Raw genomic sequence first — 20,407 nt, forward strand, 5'->3', positions numbered from 1 at the left:
CTCTCCAGTTAGTCCGCTCCTCGCCGCCCTTCCCCAAGGAACATGAACCAGCACTCTGCATCTGGAGGAGGGGAGGTCAGGTTTTAATGTCCCAGTCCTCGGGCGCTGTCGTCCAGCGCCTGCCAGGCCCCATGGCCGTGTCGTTCACTCGGGTGGCGGCCGACCCGCCTCATCAGGGCCTTCCGCGGAGGCCGTCCCGTCGTCCTCGGGCACCAGCTCCACGTCCAGCTCCAGCTGCCCCATGTAGAGGCCCACTGCGCACGCCCAGAGCAGGCTGGCGGCAAGCACGGTGCCCACGCCCACGGCCGCGCCCCCCAGCGTCAGCTGCATGGGCCCTCGCAGCGCCGCCAGGCCCACCGCGTACGAGGCACTGCCCCACACCACGCACAGGCCGCCCAGCAGGAAGAAGCCTGCGGGAGAGGCAGGGTAGCGACAGGGCCAAGGTCGGGGGACGAAAAGGTATCGGGGGTGTGGGGGATGGTCTGGGAGCAAAGTCAGGGTTGAGGAGACAGGAACAGAGGCAGGGCCGTGCCAGGGGCTGGACTGCATCTTTGAGAATCAGATCGGAGGGGAGGGGACCATAGCCATGTCCTGGACCACCCATTCAGCTGGGCCCATGGGAGGGGTGTCTTCCTGGTGGGGGAAGAATGGGGCTTCTATACTTACTACTGGGAGTGGGATGGGGTGGGGTGGGAAAGTCCACCCTCACCAGGACAGGTAGTATGGGCTCTGGATTCCCTGGTTCCCTGGTGGGGGCGAGAGTGGGGATCTGTACTCACCATATGCTGCTTCCCGACCCATGTCACTCTGCATGAAGGAGATGACTCCGATGCCCGACGCCAGGAGGCCATTGCGGAACCAGGAGAGAAAGGCTGGAGGGAGGGAGACATGGGGGGATTAACATCACCCCCAACCCTACCTCCTCAATCTCCCTTGCCCAGTAAAACTGAAGGGGCTCCCTTCAGCTCACTCCACCCCATGCAGCCACAAGACAAGCCCACCCCAAATCCTCACCTCTTCCAGGAAGTCCCTCACCTAACCGCATCCCCCTACATGCTCTCTGGCCTCCACCTCAGTGCCCCTCTCCCCGAAACTCTGTAACACTAAAAAGGGCCGGGTGCTGTGGCTCACGCCTGTAGTTCCAGCACTCTGGGAGGCCAAGGCAGGTAGATCATGAGGTCAGGAGTTTGAGACTAGCCTTGCCAACATAGTCAAACCCCGTCTCTACTAAAAATACTAAAATTAGCAGGGTGTGGTGGCATGTGCCTGTAATCCCAGCTATTCGGGAAGCTGAGGGAGGAGAATCACTCGAATCCAGGAGGTAGAGGTTGCAGTGAGCCAAGATTGTGCCACTGCACTCCAGCCTGGGCGACAGAGCGAGCCTCCGTCTCAAAAAAATAAAGGATTCAAAACAGTCCCTGCAGAATGTGGAGGACAATCCAGGGGCAAAATTGCAGAACCTCCAATCTGAAGAGCCATCCAGACCAAGCCCCTCCCTCTACGTATACCCCCACGGCCTGCCCACTCACTTCTGTCTCAGAACTCTGGGACAAACTGTTTCCTAACCCAGGCCGCACTTCAGCCTCGCCCTTCCTTTCCTTCAAATGCCGCCATCGCCTACCGAGTATGGCCTGCGCCAATCCCGTCCACGTCTGTCCCCATTCAAGTCCCTTACAAACAGCCCACCACACCCTATATCTAGATACCCAGTCCTGGCCCAGTGAGGTAGCTCACGCCTGTAATCCCAGCACTTTGGGAAGCCAAGGCAGGAAGATTGTACGAGCCCAAGAGTTCAGACCAGCCTGGGCAACAAAGCGAGACCCCGTCTCTACATAAATTAAAATAGTTGGGCACGGTGGTGTATGCCTGTAGGGCCAGCTAAGCAGGAGGCTGAGGCAAGAGGATGACTTGAGTCCAGGAGTTCAAGGCTGCAGTGGGCTACAATTGTGCCACTGCACTCAAGCCTGGGTGACAGAGCAAAACATTGTCATTAAAAAAATAAAATTAAAAAAAAAATAGATGGCCAGTCCGCTCCATTCTGGACCTCGCCTCCGTCACAAGCCCCGCCCCCTGCAGCCTAGATCACCTCCCCCTCCAATCAGCAGAGAGCTTTTTCCCTATTGGTTGTCCCCTCCTCCAATCCTGAACTTCCCCCTCGTCTACGGGGATCCACACTCCCGCTCTCTGCATAGTGGTGGCCTCTGTAATCCGGACGGACCCCTCTTGTACCCAACTCCACAGACTCTAAGCTTTCCCTGGAACCTCTCTTCACACGACAGGCGCGATTCTACGAGGCTGCCTCGCGCAACCCTACCACCCCCTCCAATCCCTACGGCGCCCCGTTACGCGGAGTCCTCGTCCTCCCCGCAAGCCCATCCTCTCCGCGGGCACCTGCGCTCTTGCACTCTGCGATTCCGTGCTCTCACACTGAAGCCCTTCTCGGAGCCGAGCCCGGGCCCCGTTTCCTGCAGAAGCCCCCGCCCCATCGAGGTTCCACGCGCGCCCAGGACCCCCGTTGCATCCACACCGCCCCCACCTCCAGCCACCGACCTGTCTCATGCGCCTTTCGGAGGAGCCAGGCGTCCGCACGGTCCAGCTCGGACACTGGGGGTGGCGAAGCCCCGGCGCGGGGGCCGTGGCCGGGGGCGAAGGACCCCCGAGCGCCCCCGCTCCGGGGCCGCTGAGGCGGCAGTAGCGACCTCCGGAAGCGGAGACGGGCCAGGCGAGCGGCCCGAGCCCACCACCAGCCGCCTCCCATGGTTCGCACTACGGGCGCCGCGCGCCGTACCGCCCCACGGGCCTCCTGTAGGTTGCAACCCATGTCACTCAGGCTGAATGGCTTACCCATTGGCTATGCGCTCGCCACTCGGTTTCGGCGTGAACTGTCCATTGGCCGGAATGGTAGTGATTCCCTCCTCTGTCATCTAGGCCGGTAGTGCGCGTCCCTCCTTGATTTTGTCACTGGACTACGAATTCCAGCGATCATTGCGCTCAGGGAAAGCCGATCTTCAGAAGTCGTATGCGAGATGTCTGCTGGAACTTGTAGTTTTTATTCTGTTTTTTTTTTTTTTAACGGAGTACATGCTGAACACCTATTATAGTTCTTTCTTTTCTTTTCTTTCTCTCTCTCTCTCTCTCGTTGCTCACACAAAGCCTGTTTGGTGGTCTCTTTACACGGACCCGTAAAACACACACTTCATGTAGTCTCTTCCCACATCCCACTAAGATTGCTCTGTGTTCTTCTGTATATCACCAATAGAATATTGTAGAAGTGACAGAATGTGACTTCTGAGGCTGGGTCATAAAAGACATTCCACCTACCTCTCTTGATCACCATTTTTTCTTTTATTTCTTTTATTTATTTATTTATTTATTTAATTTATTTTTGAAGACCGGGTCTCATTCTGTCGCCCAGGCTGGAGGGCAATGGTGCAATCTCAGCTCACTGCAATCTCTGCCTCACAGGTTCAAGCTATACCCCTGCCTCAGCCTCCCCAATAGCTGGGACTAAACCATGCCTGGCTGATTTTTGTATTTTTAGTAGAGATGGGTTTTTGACATGTTGGCCAGGCTGGTCTCAAACTCCTGAGCTCAAGTGATCTGCCCACCTTGGCCTCCCAAAGTGCTAGGATTACAGGTGTAAGCCACCACACCTGGCCTGGATCACTTTTTTTTTTTTTTTTTTTCAGACGTGGTATTGCTCTTGTCGCCCAGGCTGGAGTGTAATGGTGCGATCTTGGCTCACTGCAACCTCCACCTTTCCGGTTCAAGTGATTCTCCTACCTCAACCTCCCAAGTAGCTGGGATTAGAGGCATGCACTACCACGCCCAGCTCATTTTGTATTTTTAGTAGAGATGGGGTTTCACCATGTTGGCCAGGCTGTCTGGAACTCCTGACCTCAAGTGATCTGCATGCCTTGGCCTCCCAAAGTGCTGGGATTACAGGTGTGAGCCACCACACCCCACCTGGATCACCATTTCTTTCTTTTTTTTTTTTTTGAAACGGAGTCTCGCTCTGTCGCCCAGGCTGGAGTGCAATGGCAGTATCCAGCTCACTGCAAGCTCTGCCTCCCAGGTTCATGCCATTCTCCTGCCTCAGCCTCCCGAGTAGCTGGGACTACAGGCGCCCACCACCACGTCTGGCTAATTTTTTTTGCATTTTTTACTAGAGACAGGGTTTCACCGTGTTAGCCAGGATGATCTTGATCTCCTGACTCCGTGATCCACCCGCCTCAGCCTCCCAAAGTGCTGGGATTACAGGTGTGAGCCACTGTGCACCGCCTTTTTTTTTTTTTTTTTTTTTGAGACAGTTGTTGCACTCTTGGTGCCCAGGCTGGAGTGCAATGGTGCAATCTCGGCTCACTGAAACCTCTGCCTCCTGGTTCAAGCAATTATCCTGCCTCAGCCTCCTTAGTAGCTGGGATTACAGGCATGCACCACCACACCTAACTCATTTTGTATTTTTAGTAGAGACGGGGTTTCTCCATGTTGGTCAGACTGGTCTCAAACTCCTGACCTCATGTGATCCACCTGCCTTGGCCTCCCACAGTGCAGGGATTACAGGGATGAGCCACCGTGCTGGGCCTATTTCTGTTTTTTTGAGACAGGGTCTCATTCTTGTCACCCAGGCTGGAGTACAATGGTGTGATCGTGACTCACTGTAGTCTCAAACTCTTGGGTTCAAGTGATCCTCCCACCTCAGCCTCTCAAGTAGTGGGGACTATGGCACACACCACTATTAAATATTAATTCTAAATTTCTCTTCAAAGAATTAATATGTCAGTATGTGCCATTGTTTGCCTTCTACTTTTAAACTTAACCTCCTCATAAAGCAACCTTTTTCGATTACTACCCCACTCTGACTCATTCCACTTACCTACTCCACCCTGACTCATTCCGACCACCTGTTCCGATTACCTGCTACCGGTTCCACCCTGGCTCATTATCCACCCTGCATAACCATTTTTTTTTCCCACCAAAGCACTCACCTGATCACTCTCTTTAAATTAGCCAATCGGAATTAGATTAGCCTGTGCGGTCTAACCCTAGCCAACAGGGAAACCACACAGCAGCAGAAGCCACGTGTGTCAGGGATAAGAACCCCTTTCCCTCCCTTGTCCAAGTGTGTGCTCACCATTGCTCCATCTGCAAGGGCCTACCCTTCTATAGAAGTACCTTACCTTGCTGAGAATTAAAAAGAAAATTTTATATTCGAGTGCTATTTCTTTTGCGGCACTGAAACTTTATATATACCACCACAATACCTGGCTAATTTTTAAATTTTTTGTAGACAGAGGGTCTATTTTGCCCAGGTTGGTTTCAAACTCCTGGGCTCAAGCGATCCTCCTGTTGTGGCCTCCCAAAGTGCTGGGATTTCAGGTGTGAGCAACTGCACCTGGCCCAGTCATCTCCTTTGTTTTTTGTTTTTTCTTTTAATGAGACAGAGTTTCGCTTTTGTTGCCCAAGCTGGAGTGCAATGGCATGATGGCATGATCTTGGCTCACTGCAACTCCGCCTCCCGGGTCCAAGTGATTCTCCTGCCTCAGTTTCCCAAGTAGCTGGGAATACAGACGTGCATCTCCATGTCCAGATAATTTTGTATTTTTAGTAGAAACGGGGTTTCACCATGTTGGCAGGGCTAGTCTTGAACTCCTAAGCTCAAGTGATCCACCAGCCTTGGCCTCCCAAAGTGCTGGGATGACAGGCATGAGCCACTACGCCCAGCCCCAGTCAGCTCTTAATAAAAGGCATTCCTCGTAAAGGAATATCAATGCCTGGTCCTATCCTCCTGCCCCACAGATACTGGCTACATAGCTCTGGGATGGTTCTGGGCCATCAATATTTTTTTAAAAGCCCTCTGGATAATTCATGTTACAACTAATCAGCAGCGCAAACACAAACAGCCACCGGTAAAATCCATCTCTTTTTTGGTGTGTCTCTTTTTAACATTTCCAAGAAAAGGTCTGTCTCTTTTTATTTATTTATTTATTTATTTATTTTATTTTATTTTATTTTTTTTTGAGGCGGAGTCTTGCTCTGTCGCCCGGACTGGAGTGCAGTGGCCAGATCTCAGCTCACTGCAAGCTCCGCCTCCCGGGTTTATGCCATTCTCCTGCCTCAGCCTCCCGAGTAGCTGGGACTACAGGCGCCGCCACCTCGCCCGGCTAGTTTTTTGTATTTTTAGTAGAGACGGGGTTTCACCGTGTTAGCCAGGATGGTCTCGATCTCCTGACCTCGTGATCCGCCCGTCTCGGCCTCCCAAAGTGCTGGGATTACAGGCTTGAGCCACCGTGCCCGGCCTATTTATTTATTTATTGAGATGGAATCTAGCTCTGTCACCCAGACTGGAGTGCAATGGCGTGATCTTGGCCCACTGCAACCTCCACCTCCCAGGTTCAAGCGATTCTCCTGCCTCAGCCTCCTGAGTAGCTGGGATTACAGGCACCCGCCACCACGCCCGGTTCATTTTTGTATTTTTAGTAGAGACAAGGTTTCACCATGTTGGTCAGGCTGGTCTGGAACTCCTGACCTCGTGATCCGCCTGCCACAGCCTCCCAAAGTGCTGGGATTACAGGCATGAGCCACAGCGCCCGGCTGAAAAGGTCTGTCTCTTTAAGGCAGATTTGTTTTCTCTGCCTCGACCCATTCTGGGATTCAGCTTCGCCTTCTCTCATCAGCATAAACCATTTCACTAGCCAAGAATGTGAAAAATGTGTTTGGAATATTTTCTGTTTGAACTTAATCCCACTTAAAGCTTCACATTCATTGCAAGTCTGCAGGCTTTGCAGTGCAGTCCATTTGAACTCCCTCCTCAAGTTTAACCCCCTTGGCAGCTCCCCTGCTTTTCCTCTCCATAAAATCCAAGCCCGGGCAGGGCACGGTGGCTCACATCTGTAATCCCACCACTTTGGGAGGCTGAAGCAGGCAGATCACGAGATCAGGAGTTCGAGACCAGCCTGACCAACATGGTGAAACCCCATCTCTACTAAAAATACAAAAATTAGCCGGGCATGGTAGCGTGTGCCTGTAATCCCAGCTACTTGGAAATGCTGAGGCAGGAGAATCACTTGAACCTGGGAGGCGGAGGTTGCAGTGAGCTGAGATAGTGCCACTACCCTCCAGCCTGGGCGACAGAGTGAGACTCCATCTTAAAAAACAACAACAACAAAAAACAATCCAAGCCCTGCTTAGTAGAAGATAAAGGAGCTGAATTTTTTTTTTTTTTTTTTTTTTGAGACGGAGTCTCGCTCAGTCACCCAGGCTGGAGTGCAGTGGCGTGATCTGGGCTCACTACAAGCTCCGCCTCCGGGCTCACGCCATTCTCCTGCCTTAGCCTCCGAGTAGCTGGGACTACAGGCGCCCGCCACCGCGCCCGGCTAGTTTTTTTGTATTTTTAGTAGAGACGGGGTTTCACCGTGTTAGCCAGGATGGTCTCGATCTCCTGACCTCGTGATCCGCCCGCCTCGGCCTCCCAAAGTGCTGGGATTACAGGCTTGAGCCACCGCGCCCGGCCTGTTTTTTTTTTGAGACAGAGTTTCGCTCTTGTTGCCCAGGCTGGAGTGCAATGGTGCGATCTCGGCTCACTGAAACGTCCACCAACCGGGTTCAAGTGATTCTCCTGCCTCAGCCTCTGGAGTAGCTGGGATTACAGGTGCCCGCTACCACACCTGGCTAATTTTGTATTTTTAGTAGAGACAGGGTTTCTCCATATTGGTCAGGCTGGTCGCAAACTCCCAACCTCAGGAGATCCGCCTGCTTCAGCCTCCCAAGTGCTGGGATTACAGGTGTAAGCCACCACACCCAGCCTTTTTTTTTTTTTTTTTTTTTTTTTTTTTTTTTGAGACAGAGTCTGGCTCTGTCACACAGGCTGGAGTCCAGTGGCACAATCTTGGCTCACTGCAACCTCTGCCTCCCGGGTTCAAGAAATTCTTTGCGAGAATTAGCGAGACTCCATCTTGGGAAAAAAAAAAAAAAAAGAAATACAAAAATTAGTAGAGCATGGTGGCACACGCCTGTAATCTGACCTACTCTGGAGGTTTGCTAATTTGCTAGCCGAATTCACGGAAGTGGGTGGAGCACAGTGACTCACGCCTGTAATTCCAGCACTTCGGGAGGCTGAGGTAGGCAGATCACTTGAGGCCAGGAGTTCAAGACCCGCCATGGCCAACATGGTGAAACCCCGTCTCTACCAAAAATACAAAAAGTAGCCAGATGTGGTGGCACATGCCTGTAGTCCCAGCTACTACTTGGGAGGCTGAGGCACAAGAATTGCTGCATCTTGGGAAGCGGAGGTTGCAGTGAGCCAAGATCACACCACTGCACTCCAGCCTGGGAAGCAGAGCAAGATTCTTATCTCAAAAAAACAAACAAAGGCCAGGGCTCACGCCTGCAGCCGCAGCATTTTGAGAGGCTGAGGCGGGCAGATCACAAGGTCAGGAAATAGAGACCACCCTGGCTAACATGATGAAAACCCTTCTCTTTTTTTTTTTTTTTTTTTTTTTTTTTTGAGACGGAGTCTCGCTCTGTCGCCCAGGCTGGAGTGCAGTGGCCGGATCTCAGCTCACTGCAAGCTCCGCCTCCTGGGTTTACGCCATTCTCCTGCCTCAGCCTCCCGAGTAGCTGGGACTACAGGCACCCGCCATCTTGCCCGGCTAGTTTTTTGTATTTTTTAGTAGAGACGGGGTTTCACCGTGTTCGCCAGGATGGTCTCGATCTCCTGACCTCGTGATCCGCCCGTCTCGGCCTCCCAAAGTGCTGGGATTACAGGCTTGAGCCACTGCGCCCGGCCTGAAAACCCTTCTCTACTAAAAATACAAAAAATTAGCCGGGGGTGGTGGTGGGCGCCTGTAGTCCCAGCTACTTGGGAAGCTGAGGCGGGAGAATTGTGTGAACCTGGGAGGCGGAGATTGCAGTGAGCCAAGATCGCGCCACTGCACTCCAGCCCGGGCAACAGAGCAAGACTCCACCTCAAAAAAAAAAAAGAAAAGAAAAAGAAGAAGAAGAATAATTCATTGAAAGCTGTCATGCTCCCGGTTATGGTGTATTATAGCGCAAGAATACAGGTGAAAATCAGCCCAGGGAAGACGGGCATTCAGCAGAGCCTGGCGGTGGGGTCCCATCATTAGGCTTCCAGCCCTCTTGTCCCCATGGAATGTGGACAGCACTCCCTTTACCCAGCAACAGTGTGTGACAGTACACATGGAGCTTTGTCAACCACGGAAGCTCACAGAAGCCTCACTGTCCAGAACCTTCATTACCCCCGAGACGCGTAAACCCAGTAGTCCTCCATGAGACTGACGTGACCTCAGTCCCTAGCCCTTCCAGAGGTCACCTGTGACCCCAGGGCCCCACCCTGAGTCACACTGCTACTAGCTAGTTGGCCTAAGGCTGATAGGTAAACCAAAATAATCTTATCAGGAACAACATTCCAGAGATTTAGAGGAGGTGACCTCAAAGGCACAGAAGACAAAGGTCTTACCTCTCTTTGGGGAAGGTTAAATTCTTCATTACACTGAACCAAACAATGCAGGCTGACTCCAGAAGCTGAAAAAAGACAAAGAAATGAATTCTTCTCTGAGTCCCCTGAGCAGGAACACAGCCCAGCGACATTTTTGTTTTATTTATGTATTTATTTTTTACTTTTAATTAATTTTTTGAGACAGTGTCTCACTCTGTCACCCAGGCTGGAGTGCAGTGGCTTGATCTTGGCTCACTACAACCTCGGCTTCCAGGGCTCAGCCTCCCCAGTAACTGGGACGACAGGCACGCACCACCACACCTGGCTAAATTTTTGTATTTTCTGTAGAGATGGGTGTCTCACCATATTGCTCAGGCTGGGCTCAAACTCCTGGGTTCAAGCCATACACCCACCTCGGCCCCCAGAGTGTTGAGATTAGAGGTGTGAATCACTGCACCCTGCTGGTTTTATTTTTTTAATTTGTATTTTTGTGACAGGGTCTTGCTCTGTCACCCAAGATGGAGTGCAGTGGCGTGAGTATGGCTCCCTGCAACCTAGACATCCCCAGCTCCAGCGATCCTCCCCTCTCAGTCTCTGGAGTAGCTTGGGACTACAGGAGTGAACCACCATACCCCGCTAATTTTTTTTTTTTCTGACGGAGTCTTGCTCTGTCTCCAGGCTGGAGACAGATCGTGCAGTGGCACGATCTTGGCTCACTGTAACCTCCGCCTCCTGGACTCAAGCAATTCTCCTGCCTCAGCCTCCCGAGTAACTGAGAGTACAGATGCATGCTGCCACACCCAGCTAATTTTTGTAATTTTAGTAGAGAACGGGGTTTCACCACGTTGGCCGGGATAGTCTCAATCTCTTGACCTCGTGATCCACCTGCCTCGGCCTCCCAAAGTGCTGGGATTACAGGTGTGAGCCACTGCGCTTGGCCCTATTTTTGGATTTTTTGGTAGAGACGGGATTTTGCCATGTTGCCCAGACTGGTCTCCAACTCCTGGACTCAAGAGCTCCTCCCACCTTGGCCTCCCAAAGTGCTGGGATTAGATGTGAGCCATAATACCTGGCTACATCTTGGTTTTAGACTTCCGATCTTTAGAACTGTAAGAGAATCCATTTGTGGTTGGGCATGGTGGCTCACACCTGTAATCCCAGCACTTTGGGAGGCCAAGGCGGGTGGATCACCCAAGATCAAGAGTTAGAAAACGGCCGGGCACGGTGGCGCAAGCCTGTAATCCCAGCACTTTGGGAGGCCGAGACGGGCGGATCACGAGGTCAGAAGATCGAGACCATCCTGACTAACACTGTGAAACCCCGTCTCTACTAAAAAATACAAAAAAACTAGCCGGGCGAGGTGGCGGGCGCCTGTAGTCCCAGCTACTTGGGAGGCTGAGGCAGGAGAATGGCGTAAACCCGGGAGGCGGAGCTTGCAGTGAGCTGAGATCCGGCCACTGCACTCCAGCCTGGGCGACAGAGCAAGACTCCGTCTCAAAAAAAAAAAGAGTTAGAAATCAGCCTGCAGCCTGGCCAACGTGGTGAAACCCCGTCTCTACTAAAAATGCAAAAATTAGCTGGGCGTGGTGGGGGGTGCCTATAATCCCAGCTATTAGGGAGGCTGAGGTAGGAGAATTGCTTGAACCCAGGAGATGGAGGTTGCAGTGAGCTGAGATCATGCCACTGCACTGCAGCCTGAGCAACAGAGCAACTCGTCTCAAAAATAAATAAATAATAAACATAAATAGAATACATTTATGTTGTTTTAAGTCACTAGGTTTTTGGTCATTTTGTTACAGTGGCAACAGAGAATACAGTTAGAAACTCGACAATGAATACAGTTGCAAGGACGTGAGAAGTCTACAGAGGAAAGTCAAAGGAAGAAGGGTGGGGAGGGGAGGGTGAAGAAAAAACAATAAAAGGAAAGAAAAGAAAGTAGATGGAATGATGGTTCTGATTAATAATTTTATTTTATTTATTTGAGACGGAGTCTTACTCTGTTGCCCAGGCTAGAGTGCAGTGGCACAATCTCAGCTCACTGCAACCTCCGCCTCCTGAGTTCAAGCAATTCTCCTCCCTCAGCCTCCCAAGTAGCTGAGATTACAGGCGCCTGCCACCATGCCTGGCTAATTTTTGCATTTTTAGTAGAGATGGGGTTTCACCATGTTGGCCAGGCTGGTCTTGAACTCCTGACCTTAGGTGATCTGCCCGCCTTGGAGGTTGCAGTGAGCTGAGATCATGCCACTGCATTCCAGCCTGGGCTACAGAGTGAGACTCCATCTCAAAAAAAAAAAAAAAAAAAAAAAAAGAGCAGGGTAACGGTTAATTGTTGTCCCCTAAAACATGTTTCTACATCCTAAGCCCTGAACCTGTAAATGAACTAATAAACTATATTTGGAAACAGAGTCTTTAAAAAAAAAAAAAAATACAGGCTCTCACTGTTGTCCAGGCCAGAGTGCGGTGGTGTGATCACAGCTCACAGCAGCCTTGACCTCCCAGACTCAAGGGATCCTCCTCCCTCAGCCTCCCAAGTAGCTGGGACTACAGGTGTTTACCACCACACCCAGCTAATTTTTCTCGTATTTTGTAGAGATGGGGGTCTTCCTATGTTACCCAGGCTGGCCTTGAACTCCTGGCATCAAGCAATCCTCCTGCCTTGGCCTCCCAAATTGCTGAGATTACAGGTGTAAGCCACCACACTTGGCTAGGAAACAGGATATTTAATGAAAGATCTCAAGATGAGATTACTCTTGATTACCTGGTTGGGTTCTAAATCCAGTGACAAGAGTCTTTCTAAGAGACAGAAGACACAGACACAGAGGAGAAAGCCCTGGGAAAAGTTGGAGGCAGAGATTGAAGCGATGTCACCACAAGCCCAGGATTGCCCACGGCCACCAGAAGACAGGACTGGAAAGGAAGGATTCTCCCCTAGAGCCTCAGAGGGAGCCTGACCCCGTGGACACCTTGATGGTGCACTTCTGGCCTCTAGAACAAATTTCTGTCATGTTAAGCCACCCAGTTTGTGGAGATATGTAGGCAGCCCTGGGGCTCTAATACCAATGGAATGCCAAATGGAATTCAGAAAACGCAAACAGGCGGCTGGGAGCAGTGGCTCATAGCTGTAATCCCAGCACTTTGGGAGGCTGAGGCGGGCGGATCACCTGAGGTTGGAAGTTTGAGACCAGCCTGGCCAACATGGCGAAACTCTGTCGCTGCTAAAAATACAATTAGCTGGGTGTGGTGACAGACACCTGTCGTGCCAGTGACTCGGGAGCCTGAGGCGTGAGCATCGCTTGAACTGGGGAGGCAGAGGTTGTAGTGAGCCAAGATAGCACCACTGCACTCCAGACTGGGGGGGACTGAGACCCTGCCACAAAAAAAGAAAAGAAAAACAAAAAACAAGAAAATACAGGGAACAGTTAACACCTATAGAATCTGGGCAGTGGATCAGGGCAGGTACCCAAAGAGCATCTGGCACCAGTTGTTGGTCCTAGTGTCCAGGTAACCTTGGGCTGTGGAGGGCTTGACCACATCCTGGTGCTGGTGGCCATCTCTGCCCTCCCTCAGCCTCCACACTGTCCTCCAATGGAGATGTTCCTCAGGCTCCACGCATTTCCTGAGCGACATGGTCCACTCTTGCAGCTGTTTTTTTTTTCTTTCCAAGACAGAGTCTTGCTGTGTCACCCAGGCTGGAGTGCACTGGCACGATCTCTGCCTCCTGGGTTCTAGTGATTCTCCTGCCTTAGCCTCCCAAGTAGCTGGGATTACAGGCGCCTGCCACCGCACCCAGCTAATTTTTGTATTTTTAGTAGAGACAGGGATTTCATCATGTTGGCCAGGATGGTCTTGATTTCCTGACCTCGTGATTAGCCCGCCTCAGCGTTCCAGAGTGCTGGGAATATAGGCATGAGCCACCGAGCCCGGCCAACAGCATGCCTTTTTAAAGCTGTTGCAGTTCTTCTGCCCATCCTGGTGCTGAGGAACTCTCTCCCCTGTATGTAAACTCCAGGAAAACCAAGAAGACCCTGTGTATCGTTTGCTGGGTTTGGGTCTCACCTTTTTTTTTTTTCTGAGACAGAGTCTTGCTCTGCCGCCCAGGCTTGAGTGCAGTGGCCGGATCTCAGCTCACTGCAAGCTCCGCCTCCTGGGTTTACGCCATTCTCCTGCCTCAGCCTCCCAAGTAGCTGGGACTACAGGCGCCCGCCTCGTCGCCCGGCTAGTTTTTGTATTTTTTAGTAGAGATGGGGGTTTCACCGTATTAGCCAGGATGGTCTCGATCTCCTGACCTCGTGATCCGCCCGTCTCGGCCTCCCAAAGTGCTGGGATTACAGGCTTGAGCCACGGCGCCTGGCCTCCTTTTTTTTTTTTTTAAAGAGATGGGTCTCACTCTGTTGCTTGGCCTGCTGGAATGCAGCTCACTGCAGCCTGGAACTACTGGGTTCAAGCGATCCTCCTGCCTCAGCCTCCCAAAGTGCTGGGATGAGAGGCGTGAGCCACTGCACCCACACACTGTATTGATCATGCATTCAGCCATCTATCCAACCATCCTTCATATTTGTTGATGCATTTCAAAATAAGTTCCAACATCAGAACACACCCCTCCTCAGAGGATACCCCTGGCTATCACACAGGTAGGGTGCCCGCTAAAGCTCTTCCCGTCCCTAGAAGCCAGTCCAGCTGTCCTGTTTGCATTAACGGTCTTTTCCTGAGCACGGCAAGGGTAGATCCAGGCCTGTGCAGGTCACCCCTGGATCTCAAATGCTGAGTGGCTCGCACGAAGCTCAGGGACCTTAGGATGTTGACAGTAGGTGATCTACTACCGTCCACTGAGGACAGCTGACGCTGTTTGGAGGTACAAATTGTCCCTCAGTGTCTTCAAGAATGTTACCCTGAGGCCAACTGCTGAGAGAACAGGTCCATGTTTCACACACCTCCCACTCCCGCCCCACCACCTTCTACCCTCGTTAATTCCCAGGGCAAGGGATGGTCTGGGGCAGCCTGGAGAGACCAGACCGACAAGCTTTTTAAAATAACTGCATCCTTTAATGGCAGTAATACAATTATTGGATTAAGAGACCACAGGAAAAAGGCAGGTGACGTTTCTGGAAGACAGATATGGAGTATAAAAAGGGTGTGAAATAGTCATGCGGCGATCATTGTAAAAATACAGTTCATTATATACATATTTGCACCACCAACTCTCAACTCTGAAACAGTATTTACACTTTTGTTACAATCCTGGTTAGAGAACAATTTTTCTTTAAAAGCTCGGCCTGATGGCAAATGAGAATTTCGGGTGAATTCATAGTCCCATGAGGTTCTTAGGCTGAATATTCCAAGAGGAGGGCTCCAGCTTCTATTTCATCCACAGATTTCGGTTTAAAAAATACTTTTCTTTTACAAAAGAAAATCCTCAAAAGAGAGGAAAAACAACAACAACAAAAAACCAAAACACGGCCACACTGTGTATTCATACTTATTTTACAAACACCAAGGGCTGCGCCCTCTGCTTCAAGGCCAACACTGGTGGCTGAAGACAAATCTCATTAATGATTGTTTAAAAAAAAAAAAAAAAAGACAAAAAGACCAACCAACCTGATCCCAGCACTGACCCGACCCCTCCGGCTGTGCAGCCCTGTAGGACACCCTGCCCCCGGCCCCAAACTATGAGTTTTTCCATTTTTCTCTTTTTGGGGTGGGCTGGGATAGCAGCCTTGTTCACCCCACCCTGAGGAGGAGGGAAAGGGAATCCCCTGGCAGGTGCCCAGGTCTCCTCATGGTCAGCAATGAAGAGATTGGCCTGCAGCCAAACAGCGGGCCAGGGAGACAGGCAGAAGGAGCCACAAGCACACACTTCCTGAGGCCCCTCAAGTGGCCAGAGGCAGGATAGCAGGCCTTGCGCCCATCTCCCAGGCTGTGTCCACAGGTGGGCCTCCTCCAGGGCTCTGCAGAGAAGGCTGGCCCTCAGCCAGGGTGGGAGTGTGGGGGCAGCAGAGGCTCCCCCTCCCCTGCCCCGGCTGCAGGCTTCCCACTCTCCTTAGCCCCTTTCTGAAGTGTACACAAATCTCACAGAGCAACACACCTTGGAACCCCTGCATCTGCTGGGTTGGGAGAGGAAACCTGAACACATCAATACCTGATGCCCTGCAGATCACACAGTGTGAGGAGGTGCGAGGAAAACAGAAGAAACACTTGGCCAGGAGCCACCCTAGGGTCCCTGCTGCTGGGGCCTGGCGGCGAAGCCACTTCACGGATCCTGGAGCTGTCCGGGGCCGAGCTGCAGTGCGGTCATAGCGGGTGCGTGGCTTGAGGACCAGGACAGACCCTGGTGCGGGCAAGGAGGGTGTGGCCCTGATGGGACAGGTCGGGTTAATACTGACAGAAAACTGGTGCGTGCTCCAAGGGGCTGCCTCCTGGAGGTGGCTCTTCGGGACTCCGCCCCACACCGGCCCCCACTGCCTTTGGGTCGAGTTCTCACACTGGAGGCTTCTGCTGCAGGCTGGGGGGCACTGGCTTGCTCTGGACGGAGGGTGGCAGGGAGGGCACACGTAGTAATGCAGGGACAGGAGCAGGCACGTGCCAGGGAGCCCCAAGTGCCACTGAGGGTTTTTTCCTTAATACCTTTTCACTGTCACCATCTCCTGAGTGGGTTGTCACGCCCTGCACTGAAAAGACAGTGATGGTGTACCCTAGGATTCTAGAAACGCCTGAACCTGCTTCCACACAGGCCCTGCCATGGTCTTGGTTCTGGGTCTCTTTGGGCACAGGGTAAGGAGCATTCAGTGCCTTCCAAGACACCAACTGTTCCCTTTGTCCTGGGGAAAAGTGGCCATGCTTTGCCCAAAAAAACCCACTGGGCCTCCAGCGAGGCCCGGCCAGGCAGTCCATGGGGTCTGAGTCTGGACACTGGCAACAGTTCACAGGTTTGCGGGCACGAGTCGGTTTGCTCAGCAGGAGCCCCTGAGCCCGCCACACTGACTAGAACTTAAGATGGTTATATACAATTTATAAATCTCAAAGAAAGTACTACTTAAAAAAAAAAAAAAAAAAAGAGAAGAAAAGCAAAAGAAAAAGGAGAAAAGAAAAAAGGAACACCCAGCCTGCCTCCCCTTCCCCACAAGTTCCCCACCCCAGGTGCTGCCCTGAATGCCACCCTAGGAAGGGCAGCTAGAGCCACGGCTCTGGCTGGACACTACTGGCAAAAGGGGGAGGCCGTGGGGTCGAAGCCTTTAAAAACATCCTTTAGGGACGCTGCATCCTGCTCGCCCTCGCGGGCCGGACTGTTCCCAGCAAATGGACTTCCTGAGCCCGTCTTGGGTGCCTGCTTCACCGTCCCGAAGAGGGTGGGAACAGGCAGGTTGTGCACCCCGGGCTGGGGTGGGGCACCCTCAGGGGGTGGGGTGGTGGTGGTGGCGGTGGGGGCTGTAGCGGCCTTGGGCCGGGGCCGGTTGTAGCTGTTGTATCTGTCCGTGGGGGCGCCTCCATCGGCACTGGCCTTCCCTGTCTCTGGCTGTTCCAGGGCAGACTTGCGGATGAACGGGGGCTCCTTGGTCTTGGAGGCCGAGCTCTTGCCATTACCCTCAGCGCCCTTGGGCTGGACACCCGTGTCAGCGGCCGGCTCTGTGGCTTTGCCCCCCGCGTTGGGAGTCCTCGGGTCGTAGAGGCTGATGCCGCTCAGCACGCTGCTCTGCCCGCTCCCTCCACCCTGGCCCAGCCCACCAGCTGCCAGCACGCGAGGGTCGTACGGAGCGGTGGCTGGTGGGGAGGCATCCCCACTCGGGCTGGCAGTGGGAGAGGGCGCCTCAGCGGGGCTGGGCTTGGCAGCCCGGGAGGAGGCCGTAGAGTCTGTGGGTTTCTGCAGCCGAGGGTCGGTGGGGGCCTTCCGCACCCGGGGGTCACTGGGTTTGTCGGTGGAACCAGGAGCAGCCGAGGAGCCGGTGGCATTGACCGTCTTGAGGATGCGAGAGAGAAGTTCAAAGTCGGGGAGGTTGGTGCCCTGTGTGCTGGAGTCCGTGGAGGCACCCGGGCGCTGCCGGGCGTTGGGGGGCCCTGCTGTTGCGGCGCGGTGCAGGCGGGGGTCCAGGGTGGGCATGGACTGCAGGGCAGCGGGCACGGGGGGCACTGTGTCCTGCTTGGGGACGGGTAGGGGGATCAGGTCCTCGGGATTCCAGAGCACGGTGCGGGCGAAGCTGGGCTTGCTCAGGGTCACGTCCTTCTTGATGTGGCTGAACTGCTGCAGTTGTGACCGCGGGTCCCGCAGGGGGTGCCCGGGGAGTGGGTCCAGGGGAATGTTCACGGCCTTCTCCCGCAGGGCCCGCTCCCCTTCCTCTTCCTCCGCAGGGGGTGGCCCAGACCCCTTGGAACTGCTGGGGCCCACAGGGCTGGAATGAAGGCTGCCTTCAGGCTTGGAGGTGGGCAGGGCGCGAGCCAGCCGAGGATCGGAGGGTCCGGAATCCCCCGGGCCAGACCCGCCAGAAGCCTCTGCATGGCGGCTGAGTCTGGGGTCCCGGCTGAGGCGAGGGTCTGCCAGCCGGCTTCCTGTGGGGTGTCCCTTCTGGAGGCGGGGGTCTCCCAGCCCACTGCTGCTCAGCTCTCCAACTGAAGCCGGGGGTCGGCTGGACGTCTGCTGCCTCAAGGTCTTCAGGATGGAGGTTACACTGCTTCCACCCTCATCCTCATCACTGGAGTACCAGTTTCCGGTGTCACCTGGGAAAGAACAGAGGAGCGGGGAGGGGTAAGTGGGCGCATCCACCACCCGTCCTCTTGGAGCCCACAGCAGCCCACCGTGAGCAGCTCCTCTGCTCGTGCCTCTCAGAACCTCAGGTCCTCCTCTCTAAGGCTCCCTCCCCACAGCAGGCGGCTGAGGAGACCCAGGGAGCTAAGGCGCTACCGTTTATGCCATGCTCCCCAGCGCTCCTCAGTGGCAGCACTGCACTAAGTAGTTTGTTTTATTTAAGTAACTCACAACCACCCCAGGAGGTAGTGATACTATGATGCCCATTTGACAGATATGAAAACAGAGGCACGGTGCTGTTACATCGGAGTCAGGGCCAGGACTGGGCTGGGACTCCTAACCCAGAGCTCTGGCGTCTCCTCCCGCCCACCTCTGGGCTGGTTCAGCCCCCACTGTGGCAAGTGCAGCTGTGGGCACCTCCTTCTGGAGGTCCTCGTAGCAGATACCATTGACTCAGTTCTGGCTGGGCCTGGGGCTCACAGACACTTGCCCCCAAACCGGCTCATGATGTCCCTATGTCCCAGGGAAAGGTGGCTGGACCAACCAGTCACCGGCTAAGAGGCAGGGCCAGCTGGGCAGACTCAGACATGGGCTCAAGCAAAACCTAGGCCAGCACAGCCTGGGCCACTGGGGGAGCCGCCCCTCTTCCTGCTGTCCCACTGGCTCCTGGGATACTGTCAGGGCCACCTGTGGCCTCTAGTTTCAGGATCTAGAAACCACTTGTCATTTTATCCCAAGGTGGACACCACTAAGTCAACCACACAGCAACTGAGACTTGGTGGCTCATGACTATGATTATTACTGGTTAATTTCAATGACTCTTGTCTGTTGGCTCCTTGAGAACATGGTAGGAAAATGGGGGCTGTGAAAGTCTCCCTAAAGCCTCCTCTGGCAGGGCGCAGGCAGTTGATCCTGTTGGCGGCTCTCTTCCAGGAACCAGCCCTCCACCCTACTCTATGGGATCAGTGTCTCTCCTGACCCCAACACAGAAAGCCATCCCTGACTGCCAGTTTTCTCAGGGACATACAGCAGCCCCAGCCCGGCTTCATGGCCCTGGACAGGGGTCCTCCCTAGCCATGGGCTCCTTCCCGACAGGAAACCCAACCTGGAACACCCCACCACCTCCGCTCCCCTGCACAGTGGCCCAGGGCCTGTGCCCCGGCCCCTGGGGCGGACACGTGCCTTCCTCATTCTCCCGGTCCTGCTTGCTGCTCTCAGCCAGCCTCCTCGCTCTCTCCTCCTCCTCCTGCTGCTTCTGCTGGATCCTCAGGTACAGGGCCCTCTGGGCTGAGGGCAGGAAGTCAGGGACACTGGCGCCTGGCTTCGGCCGGCCTGGGGGCCCTCCCTCAGAGAAGCTGTCGGGCTCCAGAGGGTGCTCAGGGAAGAGGTGCTCCCCAGGCTCCCCTGGCAGCTCTTCGTAGTGCCCGTAGTCCTCTGTGGCAGGGAAGAACCGAGGGTTCATGTCGGGAAGGGCCTCCAGGTGCCAACTCCAGCCCCCCCCACCCCTCACTGCAAACCCACCCCGATGGCGATGGAGGACGACGCACAGCCTGCCCCTGCCTGCCCTCCCCAGGTCTCAGGGGAACGGAGCCGCCCATGGGTAGCCCCGCCTATGTGAAGAATGAGGTTCAGAGAGGGTTGAGTGATGGGGGCAAACGCTTATGAGGTGGAAACAGGATGGAACATCGGATGTACATTTGTAAGACGCAAGGAGGCGGCTTTGAAAAGACAGAAACAGTCCCTCCGGGACGGAGATTCTAGAGAGGCCAGGGATGGATCCTGCACTCTTTCCTGTACTTGTTTAATTATTTTGGATGGACAGAAGTTTCATGGTTTCTTTCTAACAATTAATAAGGAAACACTGTACATCTCATAGTGAACTCAACCATGTTCAACACTAAAAGCCAGGAAAAGAAAATGAAATGAGCCAAAGTGCTGCTCTGGCCAACAGAGGCTCCAGAGTGCCTCTCCTCCTGCTCCACAGCATTAGGGGGTCTCTCAGGAAGCACCGGGCCTCCACCTCCTGCAGTGTGGGCACTGGCACCAACCACCTCACCCCATGCACTCCCCCAGTGCCTAAGCCAAGAGCTGTGGGCAGCGGCGCAGGCTGACATGGGGACACAGCAGGCGTAGAGGGGAGGGCAGGCTCGGCGACACCTCCTGCATGTTGCGTGTGTGCATGACATGTAAGCATGGGAGACAGCGAGTCACCGAGA

General features: G+C 53.8%; 2 protein-coding genes across 9 annotated transcripts in view; both read right to left on the reverse strand.

Moving 5' to 3' along the window:
- Window positions 1–62: 62 nt before the first annotated feature.
- Window positions 63–2,804, reverse strand: TMEM160 (transmembrane protein 160). The gene is made up of 3 exons (XM_033223801.1): window positions 2,551–2,804; window positions 780–872; window positions 63–410 (listed from the first exon to the last, which is right to left on the reverse strand). The coding sequence occupies exons 1-3, from the start codon at window positions 2,756–2,758 to the stop codon at window positions 145–147; spliced, it is 567 nt and encodes a 188-aa protein (XP_033079692.1). The 5' UTR covers window positions 2,759–2,804; the 3' UTR covers window positions 63–144.
- A 6,674-nt stretch (window positions 2,805–9,478) lies between these two features.
- Window positions 9,479–20,407, reverse strand: part of ZC3H4 (zinc finger CCCH-type containing 4) — a 59,958-nt gene continuing 49,029 nt past the window's right edge. For 4 of the 8 annotated variants that reach the window (XM_033223794.1, XM_033223798.1, XM_033223796.1 and 1 more), the window contains 2 exons: window positions 19,374–19,625; window positions 16,650–18,163 (listed from right to left, as the gene is read on the reverse strand). In XM_033223794.1, the coding sequence (XP_033079685.1) occupies window positions 16,650–18,163; window positions 19,374–19,625 (1,766 nt within the window). Of the gene's footprint in view, window positions 9,544–14,478; window positions 18,164–19,373; window positions 19,626–20,407 lie in introns of those variants that run through there. The other 4 variants (XR_004440432.1, XM_033223792.1, XM_033223793.1 and 1 more) reach the window with 4 other exon arrangements.

Source organism: Trachypithecus francoisi, unplaced genomic scaffold (assembly GCF_009764315.1).
Source record: "Trachypithecus francoisi isolate TF-2019V2 unplaced genomic scaffold, Tfra_2.0 Lachesis_group12, whole genome shotgun sequence".
NCBI lineage: Eukaryota > Metazoa > Chordata > Mammalia > Primates > Cercopithecidae > Trachypithecus > Trachypithecus francoisi.

Coding starts and splice junctions, on each gene's coding strand:
- TMEM160 (XM_033223801.1), bottom strand. CDS start 2,758: ATGGGAGGCGGCTGGTGGTGGGCTCGGGCCGCTCGCCTGGCCCGTCTC. Junction 873..2,550: donor CCGAAAGGCGCATGAGACAG/GTCGGTGGCTGG, acceptor CCCTCCCTCCAG/CCTTTCTCTCCTGGTTCCGC. Junction 411..779: donor GGGTCGGGAAGCAGCATATG/GTGAGTACAGAT, acceptor CCTCTCCCGCAG/GCTTCTTCCTGCTGGGCGGC.